The sequence below is a fragment of the Penicillium cosmopolitanum genome (genome assembly GCF_028827165.1).
Source record: "Penicillium cosmopolitanum strain IBT 29677 chromosome Unknown utg000006l:49.0-5199605.0:1.0-5204138.0, whole genome shotgun sequence".
In the NCBI taxonomy this organism is placed as follows: Eukaryota; Fungi; Ascomycota; class Eurotiomycetes; order Eurotiales; family Aspergillaceae; genus Penicillium; species Penicillium cosmopolitanum.
In genome coordinates, this window is record NW_026622676.1 from 4,926,506 (window position 1) to 4,947,153 (window position 20,648).

The window sequence follows — 20,648 nt, forward strand, 5'->3', positions numbered from 1 at the left end:
TGGTTGTGAAAGTTGCCAGGCTGCGAGGAAGTCAGTCTTTTATACCTGCCATCGTTGCCATTACCCTTGACCTTGACCTTGACCTTGGTCTTGACTTGGGCAAACGAAGGCTACTGCCAGTTCTGAGACACAAAGAAGGAGCCCCCAAGCAAACAGCCTGAGTGTCGTGGAAAGAGCAATCGTCAGGCCCACCATCGATCTTGAATCACGAGATCTTTAGCTCTTTCCCTCCCAAGGCCAGTGAATACTTTCCACCATCATATTAGCTTTACTCGCAAATAAATATGCGAAACTCCTCTGTTTTTGATATCTTCGGTTCTCATTTGTTTTGATGATATTTTCGTTTAGGCGCTAAACTGAATGAACTAACCAATATGAAATAAGATGCGATAGAGGAGGAGAGGTTTGGATAAGTGAGACAAGAGATCCAGGAATAAGGCGACCATTAAACCATCGATCGCTCTTGAATCATAACTTTGAATAGATAGTAGTAAAGATAGAACCAAGAACCAAGACACTCTGGATTCAAGAAAGATCGGGCCGGCATCCATGGGATGACTGGACGCCTATTTATTGCTTCATCTGTTCGCCCTCCCCCACTTGATCTTCCTTTTCATCTTCTGTCGCCTCGTCATCTGTCTGTTCCGTTCGGTCGGTGATAAACTTGAACACCTCCTCCTTGTGATCCGAGAGCATCTCGCTTAGATGTGTGCTGTCGGATTTGCGTAGTGTGCCGTACCGCTTGGATGGTTTGCGGTCTGGGTTGCCCCAGACACCGTGTGTGGGTGCAACAAAGACCAATGAGTTCTGTTATTTCATAATGAGCATTGTGAGGTATAGTAACAGGGCATGAACAATAATAGTCGGACCGCTTACCTCTCGATACCATTTTGACAGCCACACCTGAGTTGATGAGGCGACCGCCCGGACAGGGTTCTCCGCTACGAAAGAAACAATGCCGCTGACTTTCTTGTAGAGGTTTTCTAAATTTGAGTCAGACATCGTCCGGTCGGTAATAAACTTGGCAGGATTGTGGTTAGCGTTAGGCATACCTCGATTAATCAACAAGTTGGCAACGCCGTAGAATGCATTGCCGATGCCAAGGAAGATGATCTCACGAATTTCGCGCTCATCTGTGGAGTGTGGCCTGTCAGATAGTTAGTCTCAAAGTCAAATAATAGCCCGAAGGCACGCTTGCGCATCCTTACTGGATGTAGTTGTCCCATAGGTAGCTCGCCAGCTCCTCGGTGGCTGTCGGGCGGTTCTCATCTTCATCCTCGTATCTGCCGGTCGCCTAAATTTGGTAAAGTTTGAGTTTGGCGTATGCCAGGGGTCTGGAGGGTAATGGTAGGGTCTTACCGGCTCTTGTGTGATGTGTTTGGGAATATTGACGTCGATGACGGCGTATCCTTTGTTCAGAATCCATTTCACATAATCCTTTTGGACATCAGCCTTGAATGTTCGTTAGCGTAGGCCTGACCGGCTCCGCATTTCCCAGATACTTACCACCCAAACATTGTGTGCATCGAGTTTGTTGGTAATTGGATGAACTTGTCCCATAATCTCGGGTCTATGGGATTGTGAGTCTGGCGTGATGGAGAACCGAGGACCGAGATAACTTACGGATCGTGGAATATCACAACGAGTGGTACTGCATCATGATAATTGGGACTTTGACAAAGGTTAGATAATGAGAATATTTAATCGAGCCACTCGGGAGACTGACCTTGCGATAACCTGATTTTTGAATGACTGCGAGATAGCGGTTCGGTAGACGTAAAGCGGAGTCATCTTGAAGCTTTCATAAAGCTTGTTGGCTTGATAGCTCCGGAGAATGTCTATATCATTGTTAGACATGATTGGCAATACTTGGGCCTTGTTCATACCGTGAAGACGCTCTCCCCATGCCGCATGTTTAGTTGGCTTAGGGAACATGCAACGCCAATAAGGCGCTTGAATCGACATCACCTGTCTCACGGTTTTGATTGCGCTTTCGGAGGGTTGAGTCCCGGTGAGGCGATCTGGCGGTTCGCCCATCAAGACCCTAGTCACAGCCAATGCAGACTTTGAAATGGATCGGAAATTGTATCCTCCCTGGTGGTGATTTTATTAGTATCATCATCATCAAAGAGTTGACGCGTTGACGACTGAATTACTGACCTCCAAACAGACGGCCAGTTTTCCGTTGGCGAGATTCATCAACATATGGGTCATCTGGCCGTAGCAGGCAGGCGAGACGAAGCAGCCACCCAGAACATCTCCAGCAGCAGCATCAAAGCCAGCCGAGACTATATGGAGGTTAGATTTCTTTTTCTCGGGTGACAGACAGCAGAAGGATCAATGACATACTGATAACCAAGTCTGGGTCAAACTCCTGGGCAATGGGCATTACAACCTGCTGGAAGGCAAACATGTAGTCGCCATCACCCATTCCCTGATCGGGCCAAGGGATGTTGATGTTTCTACGAGTTTTCGTTAGTGAAAGTTGTGCTGAGAATTTTTGAGGCAATTGGAGGCGAACTCACCTGCCTTCACCAGCCCCCTCACCACAATGATCCCAGTCTCCCTCGGGGCCCCCGGGGTAGAATTTTCCATCCTGATGGACGTGAATTGAAACGTAGAGCACATTGGGATCATCGTAAAATGCCTTTTGGACACCATTTCCTGTAAATTCATAAGTGGCTGCATCATCAAGTAGAATGGTTAGAGGTATCAAATATACCGTGGTGAACATCCCTACGAGATCCAAGTCAGTAAGTATATTTCAAAAATGATACAATCAAAAGCATACCAATCCAAAATCATGATCTTTCGACATTGATCACCGAGCTTTTTCTGACAGACACGGGCTGCAATCGGCACATTGTTGAAGAGGCAGAAGCCCATGGCTGTATTATGCTCTGCATGATGACCGGGCGGACGAATGACTGCAATCGCGTTCTTCACCTTTCGCTGCGCAACTGCCAAGCAGGTCTCAATTGCGCCCCCTGCTGATAAAATGGCGGCTTGGAAGGTTAGGTTGTTGAAGTAGATGGAGTCTCTGGTTTGTTCCAGGTGTAGAAGCTCGGCCTGGCCCATATCTAGTTTGTTGTTAGGTTTATGGATCAAGAAAGTGAGGGTTGGTGTAAGGCTCAAAATCATACCCTGAGTAGATCGCACAAAGGCAAAGTGTGCAGCAGAGTGGATGTTGACAATCTCCTCCTCAGTAGCCTCGCGAGCATTGATACGCTGCAGAGGGATAGGAGCCAAGGGACGACAAGAGTCAGGATCATCGACCAGACCGGACTTGCAAAGTTCTTTGTAAATATAATAGATTCGACGCGGGTCTTCTGGGTGGACATCATTTGTAGGCTGGACTTCACAATGGTAGCGCATGCGAATGTCATAGCACAGACCGGTAGCTAAGGAAGCAAGCGGGAGGCCAGGCCTGCTTGTAGCCTCCTCCTCAGACCAGTCTGAGTTAGACTCAACGAGACTATCTCGCTTGAGATATTCCGCGGAGGTTGTCTCCGAACCACTTTGTTTCACGGGGTTCTCCTGGGAATGCATCGTTCCAGCACCAGGGGAGGGAGATTCATTCGGGATTTCAGAAAAAAATGAAGGTGCAAGAACAGGGTCTGCAGTGGTCCCGGGAGCAGAGCCCGGTTGTTGGGTCAGAGATGAATTGGAGGGTAATGAAGGGAGTCGGCGAGACTCCCCCATGATAATATCATCATCTTGTTCCATGTTCAGACCTTTTTCTAGCGCAGCAATACCAGCCCGTTTTCATCAATAGACTTGGTTCCCGCTGGCTAGTATCTCATGACCAGATAGCTCAGACGGGGCTTGGATAATCGCATGCACTGATACCTACCTTGGTAGGTGCTTGGAATATGATGATTGCAAAGTGAAAGTTTGCAAACAAAAGTCCAAGTCAGCAAGCAAGAAGCTTTTCTGGCCGCGTGTTCTTTGTTCCCGCAGACTGGAGCTTAAAAGCTGTAGATGCTCGACGTGAAACCGCAGACGTATAGAATCACGATTGTACTCCTGGTACAAAGGAAATCCGGTCTGATGATGTCCACGATAGAACAAGATTTCAAGCAAGGTAAGAAACTGATATTGTCACCCTGTCAATGGACAAGGAGTAGTAGGGAGAGAAAGACGTCTCTGTAGCGAGGGAGCTGTGGCACTGAGAGGATGAGGGATTGGATCGATGCGCATGTTGGATCCCTTTTGGGCCGGTGGTTCATTCTGCCGGACATTTCTAGGTTCACCGCTCCCTAAGGCCGCCTCCTCTGATGGGGTGGTGCTTTTTAGAGGGGTCACGGTGAATGACTCAGCAGGTTCCACCGTATAGAGAGCTTTCTTCGGAATTGTCTCGGGAAGGTCGTTCGCTAAGTCTCACTGAATAGAAAGGGACTCGTTTTGAAAGAACATTAAGGCTTAACACTTCAAGTTGAGTTGGAATCTTAACATAACCTTGGGGGGATTACTGTGAATGTTGATTCCGCGGATTGGATATATCTTCTAGCGGTGTAGGAATATGCCAGCATTACGTGGCAGCGCATGGTGGCGGTCCATTGGCTCTAGAAAACAGCTGATAAGACAATGAGGCAGTAGCGGTTCGAACGAAAGTAATAGCTCGAGAGAGAGAAGGAGGAAGCTAGGATGGAAGCTACAAACAGGTGTAGGCGTGGATGCCTTACGCCTAGACCTGTGCATCTGGGACCTATGGGAGTAAGAATCAATTCCCATCCCATTTGCCAAGATCCCATGGGACTAATTATCAATCCTATCCCATCCCATGGGACCTGCCAAGACATATTGAATAATTGTTTTTAAATAAAATTAGTATTAATTAAAAGATAATAAGTTAATTGATAATCAATATAAATTTAAGTAAAATATATATCAGAGTGGTGGTGTAGGAACTTGCTACGCAGATATATATTTTGACAAAGGTTACATGAAATGTCAAAAATTACCTTCTTAGGTTAGATCAAAGATATACCCTAGCCATATATAGTTAGCGTATTTTCCATAGGAGTCCCATGAGACTCCCATGGGCATGGCCTTCAGTCCTATCCCATTCCTATGGGAATGGAAATCCCATGCACAGGTCTACTTACGCCTATAGCATCCACTTAGGCATCCACGCCTACACGTATCTAATTTGATCTCAGCTTCCTTCTTCTCCTCAAGTTACTACTCTCGTCGAACCGCTACTATTTCCTTTGCCTGATTTGCTACGTCGTATCTTGTCTCTGCGGGTATCTGAGCATCCTCACATTCTGATCTCCGACCTAGGTATCACCAATAATGCTCACCTGACTAGCTTACTCTGTTCAAGTTCAATTTGCGGTCTTATTATTGCACTCTTTCAAACAGGCATAGCTGCCACTGTACTGGTAAATTCCTGGGCTTATATGTCATTCCAGTAGCCTAAACCCCTTAGAAGGCCATCAACTTGAACTCCAAAGCTCTGGGTCTCTGACTAATTTGATATTCCCAAGCAACTTGAATGTTATGCATATAGTAGGATCAGGTACCTAGTGTTACGCACACGCTAAACGGTCACTCGGTTAGTGGTAGACAGTTGGTAAACGTACCTTGCTATCGAGTAGAACTTCGATAGGAGCGGAGGCGGCTGTAAACGGCGTCTCCCGAACACCACTAGATAATCCTCAAGTATCGACTCGCAACCGCACCGTTGCTATGATAAGCCTTACACATGCTCGGGTCCTGTTGAGTAACTTCGAAGGATGTGCCAGATAGGGTGCCAAGTAGGTCAGTCCGAAGAGCTCCCCTACTTGTAGTATGTTTGTCACAAGGGTTGAAACTGAATGAAGAATAGTCCGACTCCGAAAGGTATAGTGTAGTAACTTAGATTGGAATTGATCACGAAGAATTAAATACATGTGCGTGAAGGAATTTTCTTATATATCTAACCCTCCGTGGTGCGGTATATTGGCAGGTACACCTGGTGGTATACTAAACCGTACCCTTCCATCTACCCGCTGGTATACCCCCATGCAGTCACGTGATGCCTAGCCGTGCGGTTGGGTATGGCGGTATAGCTTGAGACGGCGAATCGGAGGCTGATTCCGGCCGTTGATCACGTGTTCTGATCCTGCGTTCCTTCCTAGGAACGGTTGGCTCTTGGTGGCCCATCTGTAGGTTGCGGCCCCTCATGTCGAAGGGTCCGTAACACCTAGGAGCATGCCGGTATATTATAACAGGAGCTGCGCACAAATACCTATTACAGTCACTTTTATGTGTAACAACATGGCTATAAAATTATAATAATACGGGAAGAAAGATTTGATAGGCTGGTATGTGCTGCACCGAAGATGACTTAGGATTCCTTAAGAATCTACTACATACTCCTTAATTTCAACTTCTTGCTTCATATGTTCAAGAAGAATATAAACTTCTGTCCAATCAGCATGTTAGCTCAGGGGAAGAGCGCCGGGCTCATAACCCGGAGGTACGTCAGAACCAATATTCATTACTATATGAACTTAAAACTAATAATCACTAGGACCCTGGATCGAAACCAGGACATGCTATCCTTTCCTTTTTTTTTTTTTCTTTCCCTTATCTTTTTAATAGCAGGGAATTATTGTACTAAAATAGCTTAAAATCACTAGTATATCTTAAAACTAATTCTAATATTGTTTTACTTTTTTAGCTCCTGTAACTAATCTGTCCTTATATGAATAAATATTTAAAAATTTTTAACTTAGAAAGCATGTTAGCTCAGGGGAAGAGCGCCGGGCTCATAACCCGGAGGTACGTCAGAACCAATATTCATTACTATATGAACTTAAAACTAACAATCACTAGGACCCTGGATCGAAACCAGGACATGCTATCCTTTCTTTTTTTTCTTTCTCTCTCTCTCTCTCTCTCTCTCTTTGTCCCTCTCTTCTTCTTAATAGCAGTGAATTATTATAATAGGATAGAGTAAAAAGCTTCTCTAATATACCTTAATAATCCTGATATTATTTTCAAACTTTTTGCGTTTATGGATAACTCTAGCTTAATAGGTACAAATATTTTTAAAACTTTAACTTTGCAAGCATGTTAGCTCAGGGGAAGAGCGCCGGGCTCATAACCCGGAGGTACGTCAAAACCAATATAAATACTATAAGAATTTATAACTAACAATCACTAGGACCCTGGATCGAAACCAGGACATGCTATCCTTTCTTTATTTTTTTTAAATTTTTCTTACTCTGCCTCTACAAGACAGTGGCGCTCCAAAATTTAAACTGTGCTGACCGCCCTAGTCTCCGCCTGCTAGTAGCAGACTAATAGCTACCTAATATAGAATAGATCAGCCAGTCTACTAACTTTGGTAGCTACTGGTCTATTAACTAGTTAGCAGGTAGTTAGCAGGCGGTTTGGGCAACAGGGTGTTTTTTAAACTTTTAGAGCACCACTTTACAGATTTTGTATCAATTACCTGACTAAGAACTGAAAGTAACTACCCGTAATAAAGGAGAACAAACTACAGATACTCTGTATGGATTCTGTCAATCATGATTACATGATTTTTCTGCTCTCCCCTCATAAGCTAGGATCTCCGCTGCTAGAATCTCCGCTGCTAGTTAGTGCCTCCTTCCACTTCCAATGCTCACTTTCACTCTCTATCCTTGAAACCTCCATAGTCAAAGCCAATAAACCTACTCAACGTATCCGAGCGTAGATTATCCTTCGCCCCATGGCTCAGGCACTATGCTAAGTCATCATATATTGGATACACCGCGAGGATGCTTAGATACTTACAGAGATCAGGGTACGACATAGCTATCGGGCAAAGGTAGAAGTAGCGATTCGACGAAAGTAATAGCTTGAGGAAGAAAGAAGCTGAGACAGAAACTAGATACAGGTGCAGGCGTGGCTAAGTGGATGTCATAAGCGTAAGGCATCCACAACAATGGGGCAACAACTCTAGTTCGTGTTCTTGTTCTATTAACGCCTTCTGCTTGTCTGCTCCCTCTATTCAGTAGTTAACATCAGATGTGTCGATATCACATGCCATCTAATCACATACTTAGCATCCTAAAGGATTTGGATCGAGCAATCTATAAATGCATAATAGCTTCAATAAGGGGTGTAACGGATTAGGTTGTCACCACTGTTCAAGCCTTGCGCGTGTAACGAACTGGTGTTGTTTCCATTCGTGGATGCCTTACGCCTGCGGCATACTCTTAGGCATCCATGCCTACACTCTAGTTCCATCTCAGCTTCCTCCTTCTTCTTCTTCTCCTCAAGCTATTCCTTTTGTCGAACCGCTACTACTTCATTGCCTGATCGCTACGTCGTATCTTGTTCTGTGAGTAACTGAACATTCTCGGAAGGGGAGGGGTAGCAAGACAACAAAGCTGCAGTACATATCAACAGACTCGTCACATCAGCAGTTCTAAAGTTGTAGGAGTAACCCCCATAAACCTTTTACCATATACCAACCTAGAATATGGACATATGGCGAGCCGGGAAAATGTCTCAATACCGCTCGTATCCTTCGGGATTCGATTGTTTGGTGTGTATTCACTGTTTCACTGTTTACTTCTTGTCGGCTACCGGCCTCCGCACCTTCCTTTCAAGTAGTTCGCAACCTAGTCATCTGTCCCTCGCCTACACCATTCACACTCTCTCTGATCCCTGTCATCTTTACTGCTTCTGTCTGAGCGTCGTTAATATCTTTCTCTGTGTCTACCACTGGCCATCATTTCGAATCTACTCAGCTCGGTATCGCCCGCCAAAATTAGCCACAGTTACTTCATCTTTCACATTCAAAATGTCTCCTGATTATGAGGGCTGCAGATGCCGAATCGAAAACTACGAGGAATGTCTCTGCAGATTTTGCCGGACCTGTGGTAATTTCGGGCATACCTCAAGATATTGCAGGGGGGGAAGCAACCGTCTGTTCGCAAACTGCAGACGTCATAGCCCAGAGCCTATTCCTGAGGAGGAGGAAGAGGAGGCTACCAATGATCTCAAAGTAAGTACCCCGTCAAGTTTTGGAACCAGACTTATGCTGATCAGCGGGGGTTTCTCAGAATTCGGTTCAAGGATGTGCGATACAAACCATGGAGATTCCACATACGGGAAATACATTCCAGAGCGAAACCTTGGTGCATGATACACAGGAGGAAGATTCTCGATATGTGAAGCGACGGAATGAATGGAACAAGGTGGCTGGCAATAAAATTGAGACCCTGAGTCTTGGATCAGTCGACCGGACTTCTATTTTGAAGCATATGCTTGCGAAAGTGCGTCAAGACATGGGTGACAGATATGGATCGCTTCTCGGAAATTTCGACGTGGAAAATTGGCTTGAAGAAAGCCTAAGCTCAGTTGTGAAAGAAATTTGTGAACAGGGGAAATTTGATCTTACCAGGTACGCTAAGATTCTCAGGCTAGAATTAAGTTGCTAACAAACAATCTTAGTATTTTAGAAATCGGAGACAACCCGGAATGCAAAAGGGGAGCGGGGGTTTACCTTCATATATTGTGGAGGGAAGATGACACTTGCACCAGATTTTGGCTCTATGTTGGCCAGGCAGGGTTCTACAGTTCAGAATCGAGAAACACAATGACCCAAAGCATCGATGGAAAAATCCAGGTCTACATTATACAGTCTGGGGCTCCCATCCTGATATGAAGTCAGCTTTCGTGACACTGGCCACCATTACCGCCTCCTTATGCCCCCAAACACAACTTGTTCTGAACCTTACAGAGATGTGGATGTGTTTGATTTTCCAGACACTAACCTCTCTTCACTTGAGTCATTGGCTTCCGGGGAACGCAAGCTCTATGTGGTGAGGAAATCATCTCAATGTTGCTCTCCCGTTATGGCAAGGATTCACGGACACACAGGGAAACCAAGCTATAATGGAGGCAATCGGCGGCAGATTGACTTTTCAACAGTACCTTGCATCTCAGGACTTGACAATTCGCAAATGGGCGGAGCACGCTAGAGATGCATTTAATGACATACGAAACTCACCTGACCCAGCAATCAGAAAATACTGGTGGGATCTTCATAAGGAGCGCATCTCAAAATCGCAGCAAGCTCAGAGTATAAAAAAGTCTAAGGCTGCCAAGGAATATCTCGAAGGGGTCAAGGTAGCTGTCAGAGTCTACCCCGGGAAGCATGGAGATCATCAAACTGAAGCCCGGGCCGGGGATTTTAGATTCACGATCTCACACCAGTTTGGGCTCAATCTTGAAGATGGTGACGAGGTCCTCCTCAAATACCACTTAGTCCCGACAGCACATCCATACCCATATGCTGCTTGGGCCTTACCGACTGATCCTGCCAGCCGGCTAGGCGTTTCTATCCATGGTCAAGATGCTCTGGGAAATTTCCATTGCTGGCTTATTGCGTCAGGGGAATGTAATGTGAAAAAAATAAACTCTCTTGTGGATATCCTAGAGGGTTATTCCCTTGAAGAAATTCGAGGGTTTCAAAGACGATGGTTTACGACAAGAGCTTCTGACAAAAAGAGGAAAAGGAATGTTTACACTTGACTCTCAATGAGAGTTAGTTAGATGGTTAGTTTACGCTGTAAATTAAAAGAGATCTCAAAGAAAGAAAAGAAAATAGTATGTTCTGGCTTCAGGATTTTCGATCTAGTGACCTATAGTGACGTCGTAAAAGTTTGAAACCCCACATTGCCCACCATTATTGACCGTCTTCTAATGGGAAACTGATAGCTACTTAGGATGGAATGGATAGATTGGCTGCTCTATTCCATCTTAGGTAGCTACTAGTCTGCTATTGGAAGGCGGATATGAGAACAGTCCGAGTCAACTTTCAGGGGTTTCAAAAATTTGCAACGCCACTGTAGTTGCTGCGTGGTGCGTATGTATACTTTCTGGTCAGTCCATTGGATACCCTTTAGCGTGCATTAGCGCTGCGTTGTGATTTTGCAGGACTCAAACAGCCGAGTGCTTATACAAAAAGAGGCAATAGGAGGGGGATATATTGGCTGGGTATCTGTAATATGAAACGAGAATTGTGCTCTTAACCGCAGGGGCTCTGATATACTTGAGCTAGGCAGTGTATTGTATACTCGTACATGAATGACAAGTGTATGCCAATTGATGAAATTTGCTATTGCGGGCAGTAAAGCTATGCGAACAAATTGTGTGGACCGCACAGCCGGGGTAGTCAGCGTGTCGATAGGTACGTTAGTGTGCTAAGTATGCAGCATATAGTAGCCTAAGAGTAACTCTGTAGGTATGTTCACTTACTTCAAGTCTTCCCTTTCTCTCTCCTACACACACCCATCGATCGACCTCGGAATCCTCTGGGATCTCCCAATCTCCCAATGCAAGTTACCTTGTAGGAAGAGGGATGTTTGTTAAGGTCAGATTCGTACTCGTATCCATGGATACTAATTAGATTTGATCATACACCTGGACTCATGCCACTACCACTGCCCAGATTGGCTATCAGTCTTGAAAACTTGAACCTGGAGGATACTAGTAGTACCATCTCAATTGCTACAGCAACAATTACACAATCAACTCCTACGTGTTGGCTTCAACTCGATGGATAATCATAAACATGAAGAATTGTATTTGGTTTCATTAAATTGACGTTATCGGATTTTTTCTACAGGGCGAAGCCCATCAGCAATCCCCATTTGGGTTCACATAACAGAATTCATCCTTTAGAGAAGACTCCTGGCCCCAGGACGCCGTCCTGATTCCTACTGGCCATCGACCTTGGCGATGTAGGCGATCAGGTCAACGACACGGTGGGAGTAACCCCACTCGTTGTCGTACCAGGAGACCAGCTTGATGAAGTTGGGGTTCAGGGCAATACCAGCCTTGGCATCGAAGATGGAGGAGTGGTCGTCACCGTTCAGGTCGGTGGAGACAATCTCGTCCTCGGTGTAGCCGAGGATGCCCTTGAGCTCGCCCTCGGAGGCGGCCTTGATGGTGGCCTTGATCTCCTCGTAGGTGGCGGCCTTCTCGATACGGCAGGTCAGGTCGACAACGGAGACGTTGGCGGTGGGGACACGCATGGCCATACCGGTCAGCTTGCCGTTCAGGGCGGGGATGACCTTGCCGACAGCCTTGGCGGCACCGGTGGAGGAGGGGATGATGTTCTGGGCCGCAGTGCGGCCACCACGCCAGTCCTTAGCGGAGGGACCGTCAACGGTCTTCTGGGTAGCGGTGTAGGAGTGGATGGTGGTCATGAGACCCTCAACGAGACCGAACTTGTCGTTGATGACCTTGGCGAGGGGAGCCAGGCAGTTGGTGGTGCAAGAGGCGTTGGAGAGGACGTTGACGTCGGTCTTGTAGGAGTCGTTGTTGACACCCATGACGAACATGGGGGCATCGGCCGAGGGGGCGGAGATGATGACCTTCTTGGCACCACCCTTCAAGTGAGCGGAGGCCTTTTCGGTGGTAGTGAAAACACCGGTGGACTCGACGACGTAGGCGGCGCCGGTCTCAGCCCAGGGGATGGAAGCGGGGTCACGCTCGGCGTAGAAGCGGATCTTCTTGCCGTTGACGATCAGGCCGTTGGTGCCATCGATCTCGATGGTGCCCTTGAACTGGCCGTGGGTGCTGTCATACTTGAGCATGTAGGCCTAGAAGGGGGAAAGGTGGGCAGGTTAGTATATTGTGTGGAAGCAGGAGCTTGCTGCGGGGCGGGGCACAAGTGGGCTGATGCAGACCCAATACGACCCCGCCACCAAAAAAACCAGGAGATCAAGCTTACAGCGTAGTGGACCTCAATGAAGGGGTCGTTAACGGCGACAACGTCAACACCACCGTGGTTGATGCTGTGAAACAGTTAGAATGGGAGGTTGTGCCACGCGATATGGGGGTAATATAGAGGGGCACTACTCACGCATTGCGGAAGACCTGCGAGGGGTTAGCTTGGAGCTCTGATGTAGATGAAATTGGGAAACAGAAGAACTTACAATGCGGCCGATACGGCCAAATCCGTTGATACCAACCTGGAGAATGGTGAGTTATGGTGGCGATGGATGGTGATGATCAAGCCGGGCGTACCTTGGGGACCATGATTGCGGTAGTTAAAACTGAGAAGCTGTGAGCAAGAAGAAATCAATCGAGAGGTAAGGATGGGGATGGATGGAGATGATAGAAGATAGATGGGAACATACCTTTTGGGGAAGTGATTGAAAGAGGAGAGTGGATGAGGGAAGAAAGAAAAGAGAAGAAGGAGGAGGAGGGGGGAAGGAGGAGTAGTAATAGTAAAATAATCAAATTCCGGATGGCTGACGCAAAGAGGCGATCACCCCTACAGAAGTCTACACCGAGCAACCAACTCAACCAACGTAACTCTCCAAGTGGAACACTCCCCCAGATCGAATGTTTCCCGACTGTTGCCGCCCGGTTCTAGCAGGGACCCTCCTTTCCGGTTTCATACACCGGGCAAAGCAGGAAGAGTCACGATATCTGCGCCTACTCTGCCCCTCGGTAGCTCCCGTTCTACCAATGAGGTGGCCGAGATTGGGCCCGGTTCCGGCTCTAAGCTACGAATTGCCTCGGAGATGACGCTGCAAAACACTTTGCCATCGGGGAGAAGGGGGACTATCACGGTCTCTACGATAATTCGGACCTGTAGGTGTGCCGAGACGGGTTGGAGTAGGGGGAAGGCGTTGAGTAATGGGGGGATGGAGGGGTATGGAGGGGTTGAAGTGGAGGGGAGTGGAAGAAGTGGAGGGGCAGTCGTGGCATCATGACTGAGGATGTACCTTTGAGTACTAATTTGTATGAAAAGGTACATCCTTCGCAGCACACAGTCTCTAGATGGAACATTATTCGATAATAATTATTTTATATAAATATTCTGATATATATTGTTATTATATTTATTATATTATATATTTTTATCTCTTTCCTATACTGTACCTCCCAGCTAGCCTCTAAATGGACGGGCGTTTCTGCGGTGGACCAATTCGGCATGGAGCCTCCCCCTTCTGGCACTGCGGTATAAAAACAACCAGCTGGCCCGCGCCTGATACATTCACCGGCACTTGACCCACGATTCCAAGGTTCCCATGTCTGCCAGTGGCTTTGAGTCCTTTTGTGGAGTAGCTCAAGAGCTACCTAGGTATGCTCTTTCTTCAGCCCTGAACATAACCGGGGTCGCATTGTCTGGATTATAAATCCCGCCCACCTGATCAGTCTGATCAGTCTGACCATAGTACATCCCTTCTCAAACTACCATTGGAACACAATTGACTCATATCAACACCTCCGAGTCCATAAATACACCCAAGGACTACAATCTGATCAATCAGCTTGCCATCGCCACAATGACACCGGTGGCCAATTTGGAATCATAGTACATAGAAGGAGATGGAAGCGGGTAGACGGGACTGCAACAACACCACACCAAATTACTGGCACCGGCAGAACACCATACTCGGGAGACTACAAGGACAATAGGTAATACTAATAGGCAATACTAATGGTTCATAATAATAGTAATAGTAATAGGGAATCCATCAATTGGACATGACTATAATACAACGAAGAAGCTAATACTGGCATCGGATGCCCGGCTCAGGCTTATTCCATGGTAAATATCATGGTAACAACCATTGGAATCAATTATGCCCATCAGTCTATTTCCGCAGAGCCAACCCCCTGAGTCAAGCAATGCGTATCACATTGCACAAAGTAATGTTCAGGCGAACGCCTTTGTTTACTCCTCCTTGACACCACCGCGGTAGTTCTTCTCCGCTTCCTCGATCGAGGCCTTGTCGCTCTTGGGGGCACCCTGGGACATGAAGCCGCCGCCGCTCTTGAAGGGACGGGCAAGGTCGCCAGTCGCGGGCTTGCCGAAGAGGTGGATCTTGACCAGGTTGGACTCGAAGGCGCCCTTCAGGGGGATGATCGACTGGATGAGGAGGGGGTTGGTGTACTTCATGTACAGGTGCATCACACCCATCATGCCGACGCCCATCAGCTGGCTGCGCATCAACTGACGGAGCTGACCCTTGTCGTAGTCCATGTTGGTGGTGGTGACGGGCTTGGCCTCCTCGCCGCTGCCCATGGTGGCAGGCTCAACGTACTTGAGAGTAGTCATGTCTATAGACGCACACGCGCGCAGTTAGTTATACGGGGTTCGCGCCGGAGAGACTCCAGACCCACATACCTTTCTTGCCATTGATCTTCGCTTGAGTGTAGAGGTAGATGCCCAGAATGATCACGTTGGACAGAATGTACATGCCGCGGACGAGCATCAGCACCTGGGGATCCTCGAAGGGAACCTTCTTGGCTAGCTGCATCATCGCCAGGATGATGGCCAGGTTGGTACTGCGCGAGTTGTATTAGCATCGGCATCGACGAGAATCCCATCCAGCGAAATTAAGATACTACTCACATCTGAGGGGAAACCATATTGTCGATAAGAACCCTTTTGACCTTTAAAACCGAAATGGGACGGGGGAGATAGATGAATTGGGGGGGAGGGACAAACACGAAAGGAACAGATTCGAATCGAATCTCCAGGGTGGCCGCTCGGCTCGGAAGAACCGTTGGCCGTCGCTTCCGGGAGAGATGGGGCCCTCCTCCGCCTCCACGAACACATCGAACTACGGATTACACATTGAATCCTCAACCAGTCCATACCGACCTATCTCAGCCAAGAAACTCTCGGCAGTGGATTCCTGGCATCTTGCAATCCACCATGAAAGCACGTTTAACCGCCACTGCCAGCCACCTGAGCTGCAGCCATCCGGAATGAACATGGTGATGAGCATGTCCACACAAGTTACTCGCAACGGCTACTACCTCTACAGTACCGGGGCAGTCTGTCTGTCAAGAGCATTTCATCATTTAATATCAACAGCTCCAAATTAACGACACTCATCTACTGAGAACCCATGGCTCCTCGTCGTCTCCCTCCCGAAAGTGAGCCTGGGCAACCTTGAGATGGATATTTCCGCATTCGGATTAGCGTCGGGCCGTCTTTAGCGACCGGCTTGCTGGGACATTTCTGACTTCTCCATCCATCAACAACGCGCGTGCCTACCCGCTTTCTGAATCGCTTCTTCATCCACTCTCGTGTTCGATCGCCTGATATACTCTACCCTCGCGACACCCGCGTTCGTGCGATCATATTCCTCTCAAGATGCCTGGCGGAAAGGGAAAGTCTATCGGTGGAAAGGGTGGTTCCAAGGACTCTGCGGGGAAGGCCCAGAAGTCTCACAGCGCTAAGGCTGGTTTGCAGGTTAGTGTCTATTCCCATTGTGGCAGATTAGACCAGATCGATTCTCGTGTGGAAAGGGATGTGCGATCGGGGCCGATGGAGGGGAAGAGGGGAGAGGGGGGTTCTACACCTTGATCAATGTCGATGTTAAAAGACGCGTCGTTTCTGGCTCCCCCTCACTCCCCGGTCGGCTCAGCATCATACGAGTGATTCTCAACCTCGTGCCACCTTGTCGCATGTCCTTCTCGATCCTAGCCTCTCTGCTCGCGCTTCAGAGTCCCTCTGCGACATGTTTACCCGGTTACTGACACTCGTTCTCCCTCTCGTCTAGTTCCCCTGTGGTCGTGTCAAGCGTTTCTTGAAGAACAACACCCAGAATAAGATGCGCGTTGGTGCCAAGGGTATGTTCTGGACCTCCTTCCCTCGATGAGGCCTCACCAAAGCTAACCCTTTCGCAGCCGCCGTCTACGTGACAGCTGTCCTCGAGTATCTGACTGCCGAAGTTCTGGAATTGGCCGGAAACGCCGCCAAGGACCTGAAGGTCAAGCGTATCACGCCGCGCCACCTGCAGCTCGCTATCCGTGGTGACGAAGAGTTGGACACCCTCATCCGCGCAACCATCGCCTTCGGTGGTGTCCTGCCCCGCATCAACCGCGCGCTGCTGCTGAAGGTGGAGCAAAAGAAGAAGGGCAAGCCTGAGCTTTGAATGTGGGAAATTATTCGAAAATGAGTGACCGGTACTATGATCGGGATTGAAGGGTCGGAGTCTCTTCTGTTCTCCTCTCCTCTCCTCTCTTCGCCAACTATATTCCTCCACCCCTTCTTTTTTGATTTCGTTCACGGCGTGCAACTTTTGATGTATTGTGTCTATTCCCCGGTTTTTTTTTTCTACTATTTTTTTCTCTTGCTTGTTGCTTCCATTTTGATTTCGAGTTTACGGGCGCTGTAATGGGAAAATGGGGGATATCCTGATAGTCTGGGAATTAAACTACTGTTCCAATGAGCTATACTCGTCTCAATTCGTACTGTGAAAGTCGCCCATCGTCAAAGAGTCGTAATTATCTGATCTCAAATACTCCGAAGTATCCCCGTCGGGATATTTGCGTTTACAGTCGCATTCTTCGCGACCATCGGTTGCCTTGGCGAAATCCCCCGGGCGCGTGTCGCAAGTTGTCGCGTTGCTTTGATAGCTCGATCTTAGTTATAAGTATACAACCTGCTACTTTCTCCGGAGCGCACCTGATGGTGAGAATGAGTTTACTACAATACTAGTATGTACATCTTCGGCCTGAGGTTACTGGTATCAAGTTTCAGTCCCCCTCATGCGCAAGTGGGCTGGTCTTGGCGTGCATATGGGGGATCGACAGGGACATGCCGAGATAAACAATAAACATGCTTGAACTTGAACCCGAAACAACGGTTATATTAGTAGTACTTGGCGTCCTTTGAGATAAAAATGTTTAGATACTAGTACTACTATTTTTGCTATTGAGTAGTATACTTCGACGAGTACAGAAATGGTACGTTAATTTAGTACTGTGACGGAAAAGTTCAAGTTTATACCGTGACTCGGGTTACTCCGAGTCTTATCACAATATATACTAGTACTACTAGTAACTACTATTAAAACCTAGGTATGCACCACCATGTTTTGAAAATTTACAAGAGCATCATGATCTTTAACTTCCAATGTTCCAAATTGAAGGACATCTGACTCTCCCATTCGGAAAATGATGAGTAGAGCAGATCTCAGACCCTCAGGCCTTGCATGCCGATATCCACGCTCTCTATCGATACAGACGCTGTTCCCGATATTTACTGTTTGGGTGAACATCTATGATAGCTTCTCAAAACACATATCGAAAATCGGGGTGTTCTTTGTCGGTCAAATCCTGAAAATCTGCAAAGGAGAATCTCGATGCCTCGTTCGTAATGCTGGTGGCCTCTCGTTCTTTCTTGATATTCCGTCTCCAGAGATAGACACTGCAACAACATGTTGGTTAGCTTTCCATTCCCCTATATCAATGCCAGCTACTTGTCAGAGACATACATCATGGCAATTTCAATCACGATCATCAGTGCCACGCTCACATAGAATGCGCGGAATCCTGTTGGGTACCGTGGAGCTTCTCGGGTTAGGAAGAACTGCGGAGCCACAATCTGACCCACGCTGTAAGACATGAACATCATTACCTAAATATAGTTAGCAAGATCCCAACACGAGCAGAAGGCCTTTGAATGGATGTTTTGGTGTAGACCCACCCCGGTTGTGGTTTTCTTGGTGAAACCGCCAATATTCGATGATATCAAGCTCATACACATAATGTATGGGACAGTATTGACAAATGTGACTGGGAAGATTTTAATTGGGAAATAATTAGAGGTTATCGCAATTCGAAACATACTATAGAAAGCTCCGAGGCCCTTCGAAGTAGGTAATGCTGATGAGCAACACGGGTCGCGGTTAGCAAATGATCTCCCCTTGGTTTCAATTGATCGGGAATGGGACATACTCTCGACCAAAGCACTTCCTATCAACACAATTGCGTTTGCTGAAATCATCATTGCACATCTAGAGTTTGGCAGTAGCTGTGAGACGGTACCGGCTACTACGTTGGAAGCTAGTTGAACTGCATTTGAGGGCATAGACATGACAACAGACTCGCGATCTGAGTATCCCATGCCCCGAATAATGAGCTTTGAAAACTACGACAACGTTGTCAGCTAATACAATAATATTATGAGATCCAAAAGAAAACTCACGGCTGTTAGGCCCCCACCGGGGATACACTGTAAAAATGCCTGAGCGCATAGCATCCACACTTGGACATCGAGAAGAGCCTCTTTGGCTTGGTAGAGCTTATATTGTCTGTTTTCGATACCGGTGTGGTTTTGTGCGACCTAAGAGTGTTATATTAGTTGGTGAACGTTCACGTATGTTGCTCTTTTCTTCACGACTCGAGGATCCCTCGACGGGGTGGTGATCAGGTTTCTTTAGCCTATTAAGATTCAAACTTACTCGAATCACACTAATCTTTCGTTCGCGCTCTGTGAGAAACCATGCCGTCATCGGAGACGTCGGCATGAGAAAGTAAAGGAAAAATCCCCATGCAATAGTGACGGGGCCGAAGACCAGAAAAACAATCTAAACAAATTCATTTTAGCTCTTTTTTCTCACATAAGGGTCACCGGAAGCCTCACCTGCCATGTCTCATATTTCGAATGTTTGAGTGCACCCCCAGAGACAGCATAAGTGATGGAATCCGCAATGAATCCGCCAACAGCTCCACCAGCCCACCAAATTGAAGCTCGGAGAGGTTGCTCTTTTCGAGTCCAGTATTGACCAACGAGGATCGTAAGAACTGGCGAAATACATGTCTCGAAGGCACCCAGGAAGAATCGACAAACGGCTAGAGCTGCAAAGTTCTGGCTCGCAACGGTGCAAGTCGTTGCCACACCCCAAAGGATAATCATAATGCCGAAGTACTTTCCGATAGGTAGCTTTTGCATCAAAATTGAACTTGGGTATTGTGCAAATAGATAGCCGAAGTAAAATATGGAATTGGCCCAGCTATATTGCTGCCCGATTAAATGCTGTTGATAAATCGTGGTTAGCCAAATATGAGCGACAAGAGATCTCGATCATGTAGAGCTCAGAGTATACACTTGAATGCACGTACATTACTTTCTTGGATGCCAAATATAGAGGCTTCAGATAAGGCAGTTTTGTCCATGAAGGATAGAATATAAGTCATGGCCATCTATAGATGGAAGGATTTATTAGCTAGGCGCAATAATTTTGGGTGGGGTTCATCCCGCGCGATCAATGTGAAAATCGACAGGAGCTGGCGTCCACCCACTGAATCAAGTGGACATTGGGCCTGATGGATCAGATCGATCAGGTCGATCAAGCCTTACCATGGGGAGCAAAATCAGATCAAACTTCCAGCGAACCATTCGCGCCTCGCTATCGTCGTACTCAAAGACATCGCCATCGTTGGCGAGTATCTCTATCGCGTCATCCTGGCCTTGATTGAGAGTCTGTTTCACTTCGGAGATGCGACGAGACTCGCCCGTCTCGTTATTCTTCTCGGCCATGGTGTCAAGATATTGTGCCTAATTTCGCCGGAACTTGCATATTAGCTCCCAGCGATGGGAATCTGTATTTTATACTGCCATGTGTTATCAAGTCAGCTGTTCAAAAGCATATCCCCGCACATTTGATAGAATGCGGAGTGCATAGAAGAGTGGGGACTTGACGGCCTCACAAGTCGGTGCCATTGGCGGACCCATGAGATGGTCGCTAACAGCACCTAATCGGGTAATAATGGCGACGACGGCCAAGATAAGAGAATATCGTAGTCCGGCCCAACAAAAATTGGCTGATATTCATTAGATGTCATATGATAAACAGGCCTAGAAAGCGATTATGGCCGTCGGTAAGTACTCCTGA

The 20,648-nt window shown here is 47.2% G+C and overlaps 6 protein-coding genes across 6 annotated transcripts; 2 read left to right on the forward strand and 4 right to left on the reverse strand.

Moving 5' to 3' along the window:
- Positions 1–570: 570 nt before the first annotated feature.
- Positions 571–3,726, reverse strand: hdaA (histone deacetylase hdaA; the record flags this gene model as incomplete). Its single annotated transcript, XM_056631014.1, has 15 exons — positions 571–807; positions 877–983; positions 1,053–1,147; positions 1,209–1,294; positions 1,360–1,452; positions 1,507–1,570; positions 1,624–1,671; positions 1,727–1,838; positions 1,887–2,094; positions 2,161–2,288; positions 2,350–2,462; positions 2,526–2,664; positions 2,723–2,736; positions 2,792–3,080; positions 3,144–3,726. 15 exons carry the CDS (start codon positions 3,724–3,726, stop codon positions 571–573), a joined length of 2,316 nt encoding a protein of 771 aa, XP_056490316.1.
- A 5,351-nt stretch (positions 3,727–9,077) lies between these two features.
- On the forward strand, positions 9,078–9,516 carry N7509_006378 (uncharacterized protein; the record flags this gene model as incomplete). Its single annotated transcript, XM_056631015.1, has 2 exons — positions 9,078–9,388; positions 9,447–9,516. 2 exons carry the CDS (start codon positions 9,078–9,080, stop codon positions 9,514–9,516), a joined length of 381 nt encoding a protein of 126 aa, XP_056490317.1.
- A 2,192-nt stretch (positions 9,517–11,708) lies between these two features.
- Positions 11,709–13,035, reverse strand: gpdA (glyceraldehyde 3-phosphate dehydrogenase GpdA; the record flags this gene model as incomplete). Its single annotated transcript, XM_056631016.1, has 5 exons — positions 11,709–12,596; positions 12,728–12,791; positions 12,860–12,873; positions 12,933–12,968; positions 13,024–13,035. The coding sequence occupies 5 exons, from the start codon at positions 13,033–13,035 to the stop codon at positions 11,709–11,711; spliced, it is 1,014 nt and encodes a 337-aa protein (XP_056490318.1).
- Positions 13,036–14,686: 1,651 nt separating this feature from the next.
- On the reverse strand, positions 14,687–15,384 carry N7509_006380 (PHO88 family protein; the record flags this gene model as incomplete). The annotated part of the gene is made up of 3 exons (XM_056631017.1): positions 14,687–15,072; positions 15,140–15,300; positions 15,368–15,384. 3 exons carry the CDS (start codon positions 15,382–15,384, stop codon positions 14,687–14,689), a joined length of 564 nt encoding a protein of 187 aa, XP_056490319.1.
- Positions 15,385–16,117: 733 nt separating this feature from the next.
- Positions 16,118–16,901, forward strand: htz1 (histone H2AZ; the record flags this gene model as incomplete). Its single annotated transcript, XM_056631018.1, has 3 exons — positions 16,118–16,216; positions 16,527–16,596; positions 16,654–16,901. The coding sequence occupies 3 exons, from the start codon at positions 16,118–16,120 to the stop codon at positions 16,899–16,901; spliced, it is 417 nt and encodes a 138-aa protein (XP_056490320.1).
- A 1,141-nt stretch (positions 16,902–18,042) lies between these two features.
- N7509_006382 (pantothenate transporter) lies at positions 18,043–20,293 on the reverse strand (the record flags this gene model as incomplete). The annotated part of the gene is made up of 10 exons (XM_056631019.1): positions 18,043–18,178; positions 18,246–18,388; positions 18,458–18,546; positions 18,601–18,636; positions 18,709–18,901; positions 18,959–19,096; positions 19,215–19,340; positions 19,397–19,789; positions 19,876–19,956; positions 20,114–20,293. 10 exons carry the CDS (start codon positions 20,291–20,293, stop codon positions 18,043–18,045), a joined length of 1,515 nt encoding a protein of 504 aa, XP_056490321.1.
- Between the last annotated feature and the right edge of the window lie 355 nt (positions 20,294–20,648).